Source organism: Salmo salar, chromosome 24 (assembly GCF_965601325.2).
Source record: "Salmo salar chromosome 24, fSalSal1, whole genome shotgun sequence".
NCBI lineage: Eukaryota > Metazoa > Chordata > Actinopteri > Salmoniformes > Salmonidae > Salmo > Salmo salar.
The window spans coordinates 33,872,138-33,880,000 of record NC_138314.1 but is presented as its reverse complement, the minus strand read 5'-3'; the positions used below and the strand labels follow the sequence as shown (position 1 = coordinate 33,880,000).

General features: G+C 45.6%; 1 protein-coding gene across 9 annotated transcripts in view; it reads right to left on the bottom strand.

Annotated features, from left to right (window-relative positions):
- LOC100500787 (myocyte-specific enhancer factor 2C) overlaps window positions 1-7,863 on the bottom strand; it is a 98,705-nt gene that overhangs the window by 16,289 nt on the left and 74,553 nt on the right. For 7 of the 9 annotated variants that reach the window (XM_014172371.3, XM_014172372.3, XM_045706762.2 and 4 more), the window contains 2 exons: window positions 3,768-3,911; window positions 176-353 (listed from right to left, as the gene is read on the bottom strand). In XM_014172371.3, coding sequence (XP_014027846.1) covers window positions 176-353; window positions 3,768-3,911 — 322 coding nt within the window. The remainder of the gene's footprint in view (window positions 1-175; window positions 354-3,767; window positions 3,912-7,863) is intronic. The other 2 variants (XM_045706764.2, XM_045706766.2) reach the window with 1 other exon arrangement.

Here is a 7,863-nt window from a genome sequence, read left to right as displayed (position 1 = left end):
TTCCCCTGTCCTTTCCACTGAAGGATTATGGGTGGCTTCTTTTTGTGTTTTTGTGTATTTGTGTATTTGTGTGTGTGTGTGTGTGTGTGTGTGTGTGTGTGTGTGTGTGTGTGTGTGTGTGTGTGTGTGTGCGTGCGTGCGTGCGTGCGTGAAAGAGAGGTTGTCCCTATGTTACCTGCACTGGGAGGTCTATGTGTGACACCGGGGGACATGCTGTTCCTCTGCATGTGGTGTGCCAGGGGCAGCAGGTTGTGGTTGCCTAGGGAACCTCCTGGGTGGCTGTAGATGAGACTGTTCTGGTTGCTAACAGGGATGGACACCGGCATCTCGTAGTTGGAGGAGGGAACACCCTGCTGAGCGAGAGAAAAAAGAGAAAGAACATGATTAAACACACAGAGAGAGAGAGACGGAGAGCGAGAGAGAGAGAGAAAGAGAGAGCGAAAGAAAGATAAAGAGAGAGAGAGAAAAAGAAAGCAAGAGAGACAGAGAGAAAGAGAAAGACAGATATTGAAACAGTGTGAGAAAGAGAAAGACAGAGAGAAAGAGAAAGAGAGACAGAGAGAGAAAGAGAAAGACAGAGAGAGAGAAAGACAGAAAGAAAGAGAGAGAGAGAAAACAATACAACACAACAACAGAATACACAGTAGCAGAGGTAACAATTTAAGTTCAGTGGAAGAGAGAGAGAACAATCCTAATGTTGAATGGAGGTATAGACAAAGAAATCACTTAACAGAAAGATAATCATATGGCTGAGAAATATCCCAAATAGAATGAAACAGTGAGAGAGAGAGAGAGAGAGGGAGAGAGAGAAAAAGCAATAGAAAGAGAGAAAAATAAGAGGTCAAAGCCCAGATAAAATCACACAACTCAAAACGATTGTCACGGGTCAACCAGTATTGAGAAAAAAGCTGTATGTGTAATGTGGACAGTCTCTTCCCACAGTGGCATCTCTAAAGGGTCAACCACCATTTATAATGTGATTATACTTGTCTATCTTTGTCCTCATCTGTGACTCTGTGGCTGTTTCAGCCTTTGATTAACAGGGTGACATCCTAACTTAGCCCACTTTCAGGCAAAATAACAAAGCAATCTCACAAAACACAAAAACAACTTTTCACTGTGTGGTCACATCATTGTCATTCCCATAAACAGAACACTTAGGGAAGCAGATAGGGAGGAAAAGGCCTTCTGGGATACCACACATGGCCATGCTTAAGCAGATAGCATCCACAACAAATATACATGTTCTGAATGAGCTTCATGTTGTTGAGCAAGATGTGGGAATTCTATATATCATTTTTGTAAATGTAGTATTAAATATATTATAAAACACCATTCTAAGGTTTTTCCTATAGGTACAGTACATGTTTGTAATGTCGAGTTTAGATCAAATGTTTTTTAAGTGTCATGTAAGACTAGCTGCATGGTGGAGGTTGGTTGCTAGCTAGGCCGCTGGGCCCCAAGCCAATGATTTGTCATGTTTATTGTGTCACTCCACCATAAGGCTTAACCTTGGGAGTGCCCTGGAAGTGGTCGCTCCTGGATGTTAGCTTAAGGAAGTAGAAAATAGAGTCCGAATTGTATTCATGTGTTCCAGGGCCAAGGAAGGACTCATCAGTGAGAACATCAGCTGGGAGAAATCAGATATGAGCCCTACCTCACCTTCTTCTTCTTCTTCCAGTTTCTCTCTTTTATAACTTTGAACTTTTAGCTACGCAAATATCATTGTTTTTGGTACAAAAGGTGGACTTTTTCATTGCTGTTTGTCCCTCTGTCACTTTCTTTTGCTTTTGCTGAATCACTATGCAGGTGCGTGTTAGCCAGCAGTCAGGGTTGTCTGGTTGCTTTTGTTAGTCGCTCAAAGTGAGCACCTCCTGTTCCATTTAATGGTGAAATATTTTCCTGATATCAGCCATGTTAGAAACTTGGTTCCACTCCTCCAGCTCCTTGGCTATGTGGTTGGGTAAGCTTGGAGGCCAGTGTGTGTGTGTGTGTGTGTGTGTGTGTGTGTGTGTGTGTGTGTGTGTGTGTGTGTGTGTGTGTGTGTGTGTGTGTGTGTGTGTGTGTGTGCTGTGTTCCCTCTCTTTAAGCTGTCATTTGAGTGGTGCCATCCTTCCTGTTTGCCCTCCTCCTCCTCCAGAGGCCTTGTTCATGGCAGACGTCATGACCACACACTGAACTACCACTTGTTGTGTGCAGAGTCACCCTCACCGCCAGCACTCCCCCGCCCAATCCCCAACCTCAACCCCACCCCACCCCACCCCAGCCTGGCACACCAACACCCCCACCCCACCCCACCCCAGCCACTAACCACAATCCCCCACCACCCCCTCTACTGTACTCTACTGTGCTCCCCTTTCAATTATCTACCGTGGTATTATCTCTTTCTCCATGGCTATAATACTAACCGTTCCAATATGGGCTTTTGTAAGGAGCGCGGAGCACACTCGGCTTCCATTGAGAGTGGCACTCATTATGTGGTTGTTTAGGACGGACCGACTGCGGAGACCTTTGATTACTCTGTGCAGTTGAAGTCTTGTGGCTGACACTGACCCATCTCTACAGTAATGACTAAGTAGTCCTTGAATGACAGAGGTAACACATTGCTTCTGATTAGATGTGATTTTCATCATCTTCATTATTACAGTGGGGCAGGCCGAGGAGAGCAGGGAGGGCATCAATTTAATGTTTTATCATCATTTATGTAATGAGGGCTACATTAGGGTGTGAATGTGTGTGTCAGTGGAGGCTGCTGAGGGGAGGACAGTTCATAGTAACGGCCGGAACAGAGCAAATGGAATACCATTCCACTATTCCACTCCACCCATTACCATGAGCCCGTCCTCTCCAATTAAGGTGCCACCAACCTCCTGTGATGTGTGTGTACGTGTGTGTGTGTGTGTGTGTGTGTGTGTGTGTGTGTGTGTGTGTGTGTGTGTGTGTGTGTGTGTGTGTGTGTGTGTGTGTGTGTGTGTGTGTGTGTGTGTGTGTGTGTGTGTGTGTTCGAGCCTTAGCATCTGTCCCTCTGTTGTTTCGGGTGACTGAGCTGTGTGCGTGGGCACAGGAGAAGGGGAAGCGCATGCAGACCACACCTCCCCTGAGAGCTAGGCAAGGGATCATGGGTAACGGGTTAGAGGTGTGATGTCACAGAGGGAGCCGGAGGTTAAAGAGTGTGAGGGACGAAGCACGCACTATACTTGAACTCAATCACTAAGGTAATTCCACTTAGATAGGTTAGCTCCTATGAATACACCGGTAAATAACATATTCTTATCACTAAAATATGTACAAAAGCACAGACTTTCCCCTGACTGCTCTGCACTAACACTATGGCTAAGCATGCTGGAAATGACTAAAAAGTCTCATCTTGTGTTTTTTTCTCCAGACCTCCAGTGCAGTGCTATACAATACTGGTTACTAGACAGGTTATTTTGGATGCTAGTTACTCAGCATCTGTTAGAGCCAACTGAGACTGTACGCTGTGCAAGTCCAGTACTTACATGTATCTTATGAGTTTTAATCATATGATCATACTCCTGGTTTATCTGTTTGTATTTCTCCTCAGTGCGCGGGGTGAGAGCAGACTCGAGCTCCGGGCTCTCACCACCTTTGTTCTCTTTCTTGTTTAACGCCTGCCGGGTCCCACCAAAAACCCCACCGAATGGACAACAGACGGACGGAAGGAAAAAGAGAGACAGAAAGAAAAAAGAGAGAGAGAGAGGGGGGAGAGGAGAGTGAGAGGAAGGCCCAGGAAGTGTTGTACTCACACACAGTCTCTGTCTGCTGATCATCAGATCAATGTCTTCGTTTATTTTCCTGTACTTTTCCTCAGACTCAGGGCTGTGGCCGACGGAGTCGTCTGCGTCGGGGTCAGGGCTGTCACAGCCATTTAGGCCCTTCTTTCTCAATGTCTGAAAACAGAGTAGTCACACACACAGTTGAATGGGGGAACAGGACAGAGGAGAGGAGAGGAAAGGAGAGGAGAGGAATGTGGGTTTGTTCCTGTTAGAATGGGTCCTGAGAAAGCACTCAACTGAGCCAATGAATGAATGAGAGATAAATGTGTGTGTATGTACGTGTGTGTGTGTACTAATGGGTTAAATTGGCAATAGTCCTTTGTATGGGATAATGTGCTTTGACAAGATCCATTCCCATGTCCATCAATGTGGGGTGGGATGGGGACACAGTGGTGTGCTTGTAAACAAGTAAACATGTAGCTAAACACTGAGGACATATATCATTTAATAACATTCACTAGCAAAACAAAGTCCTCAGACTCCTCTCTGAAAATGAGGCGCCATAGTGACGTTCAACATTGTAATTACAAAGACTGAGACATAGTCATGAACATGGACAGTCATGAACATGGAAATAAAACATATTTCTGTCGTGTGTGTATGTGTGTTGGGGGGGGGGGGGGCAGGTCTGTGGTAGTAACAGATTGTGTAAACAGGCAGCAGTTTCTCTATCGGCCACCTGATGGCCACCTGCTATGCTGACATCTTAATAGCTGTAGGAGATCAAAGCTCCATGATCCACAGTCCAAAGCTTTATTGATGAGGGGAGATCAATCTAACAAAGCGGAAAATGGGCTATCCTGGACACACTTTGAAGTGAGAGAGAGAGAGATAGATAGAGAGAGATGTTAAAAAGAGGAAGCAAGACAACGAAAGAAAGATTGAGATACTGTGAGGGAGCAAGAGAGAGAGTGAGACAGAGAGAGAGAAAGAGAGGTGAGAAGAGGACTGCATAGGCTGCTTTGCTCTGTCTCCCCGTCACTCTCTCTCTCTCTCTCTCTCTCTCTCTCTCTCTCTCTCGCTCTCTCCCTCTCTCTGTGGCCCCTTTGGAGGCTTGCTCCTAATTAAACTCCATCCTCATGATGTTCCCTCCTGGCTCAGCCTGTCAGAGGGCCTGTGTGCAGCACGAGGAGTGTAGACACTGTGTCCTACATACCCTCCTCATCGGTACCCTTCCCACCCACACCCCATGCACAGCTTGGCTTAGTTAGGCTGGGAGTATATGCTTTTACAATAGGCTTTACATTGCAGATCAGAGTGCAACGTCAGTGGCAATTTAAAGGTGTATTTCATAACCATGAACGCAATGCACACTTACAGTATGTAATGCATAACAATATTTCTGTGTACATGCTACTTTATTATCAAGGTATTGATTTTGGGAAGGTATTTCAGGGGTTACATTAACTGAAGGGTATTTCAGGGGTTACATTAACTGGAGGGTATTTCAGGGGTTACATTAACTGGAGGGTATTTCAGGGGTTACATTAACTGGAGGGTATTTCAGGGGTTACATTAACTGGAGGGTATTTCAGGGGTTACATTAACTGGAGGGTATTTCAGGGGTTACATTAACTGGAAGGTATTTCAGGGGTTACATTAACTGGAGGGGTATTTCAGGGGTTACAATAATGGGAGGGTATTTCAGGGGTTACATTAACTGGAGGGTATTTGGGGTATATATTTTGAGGCCAGCATGAAGAGGTCCAGTAGGTTACAGCCCATGCCATATCAAGGTCTGTCTGTTGGGCATTTCTGCCATCCTGACCCAACTCGCACCCATTCTCTCTCTCTCTCTCTCTCTCTCTCTCTCTCTCTCTCTCTCTCTCTCTCTCTCTCTCTCTCTCTCTCTCTCTCTCTCTCTCTCTCTCTCCTTCAGAATGTTGTTTGCCTGGTGGGTGGGGCTTTGGTTGGTATTTTGGAAGTGTTTAAGGAATACATTAAATAATGTGTTAATGACCACTGGCAACAGATTGGCAGATGATGTTTCGTAATGTCCTCAAGGCCCAACAGCAACTGAGCCGACCAACAAAAACTTTGTGAGCAGAATAGTCAGATTGCATCGATAGATACTGGGTCTCCAGAACTTAGTTACCAATGAACAGAGGCAACAGCAAATTATGGCCAATGACTATGGCTTTAGCAAGTAGATATCAGTGAAAGCTGAATGATTTTTCTTGTAAATATGTTTCTTTGTATTTTTGTGATCAAATTCTTCACTTGCTGGTGGGAAAAAAGTGTCGGCCAAACAAGCACGTTAAAGGAGTTTAATAACAGGGCCAACTTATGGTTAATCATGCTTGGTGTGGAAGAAAGGGAAAATCATGAGGGATAAACAGCCTCTTATTGGCCTTGAGGGATAAACAGCTTCTTATTGGCCAAGTCTCTGACTGAGCCTAAGGAGTGTCATTCTCTGGATCCGACATGGAACACACTCACTCACACTACCGAGCACCGCAGTGGTCCTAGCAGAGAGGACATTACATCAGTGTGTGGCTACGTCTCATCAATGTTTGTGAGAGTGTGTGGGGGGAGGCCACCGGGCGCAGAGCAGAGCTCCCTCACCATTAGAAAGTGCCATGCTCAATTTCACCTGAGCAGATTGGTAAGAGTGGCGCGGTGCGGCCCACTGTGAATGACTAGGAGCTATGGGGAGAAACAATGTCCCTTCCCATCACAGCTAACAAGATATAAGGGGCCGTGAGAAGGGCCCACTGTGGATTCGTTCCCCATCGGCATGTTCACAGAGACCTGGTTGGTGGCAGTGGTGGGATATAGTAATAGAGTGCTCGGACTGCTAGATCTCTCTCTCTCTCTCTCTCTCTCTCTCTCTCTCTCTCTCTCTCTCTCTCTCTCTCTCTCTCTCTCTCTCTCTCTCTCTCTCTCTCTCCTCTCTCTCTCTCTCTCTCTCTCTCTCTCTCTCTCTCCTCTCTCTCTCTCTCTCTCTCCTCTCTCTCTCTCTCTCTCTCTCTCTCTCTCTCTCTCTCTCTCTCTCTCTCTCTCTCTCTCTCTCTCTATATATATATATATATATATATATATATATATTAGCCACTTGTGTTTGTGGAGAACATCAGAGGGATCAGCCTGGCTTAGCTTATTGGAAGCAGATGGCAGACCAAAGGCAGGAAGGCCACAGTTTCATGAAGCGTGGTCTGAACATGTCAGAACCATGTAGAGGGGACATGCCCAGAGATGACTGCTATAGGTGGTTTGTGTCTGTCTGTCTGTCTGTCTGTCTGTCTGTCTGTCTGTCTGTCTGTCTGTCTGTCTGTCTGTCTGTCTGTCTGTCTGTCTGTCTGTCTGTCTGTCTGTCTGTCTGTCTGTCTGTCTGTCTGTCTGTCTGTCTGTCTGTCTGTCTGTCTTTGTGTGCATGTGTGGCAATCTAAGGAACCTCAAATTCAGAATCCTGGCTTCGCTGTTTTTTTAGTCATCATTTGCCAATCCCACTGCACTGGGGTTGAGGCGAAGTTTGAAAAAAAAGAAAGAGCGCATCAATGACTTCTCAGTGACTTGGTTGAAGCCCTCTGGTCCTGGTGTCCTGGTACACTACAATCAGGAATCAAAGACAGGCGGTTAGCATCCGTCAGCCCGGAGCAAAGTGGCTGTGTGTTTGGTAATATCACTCTCTAAAGTGTGTAATTACAACTGTCTGGGATCACCATACATACTTGAGGATGAGCTGAATGAAAAGAAGAAAGACTTAATGGATAGAGCATATTTTCAGATGTGTGTGTCCTGTCTGAATGGATTTCAGATGTGTGTGTCCTGTCTGAATGGATTTCAGATGTGTGTGTCCTGTCTGAATGGATTTCAGATGTGTGTTTCCTGTCTGAATGGATTTCAGATGTGTGTATCCTGTCTGAATGGATTTCAGATGTGTGTGTCCTGTCTGAATGGATTTCAGATGTGTGTATCCTGTCTGAATGGATTTCAGATGTGTGTGTCCTGTCTGAATGGATTTCAGATGTGTAGCTCAGTTGGTAGATAGAGCATGGTGTTTGCAACACCAGGGTTGTGGGTTCGATTCCCACGGGGGGCCAGCACAGAAAATAATGTATGAAAT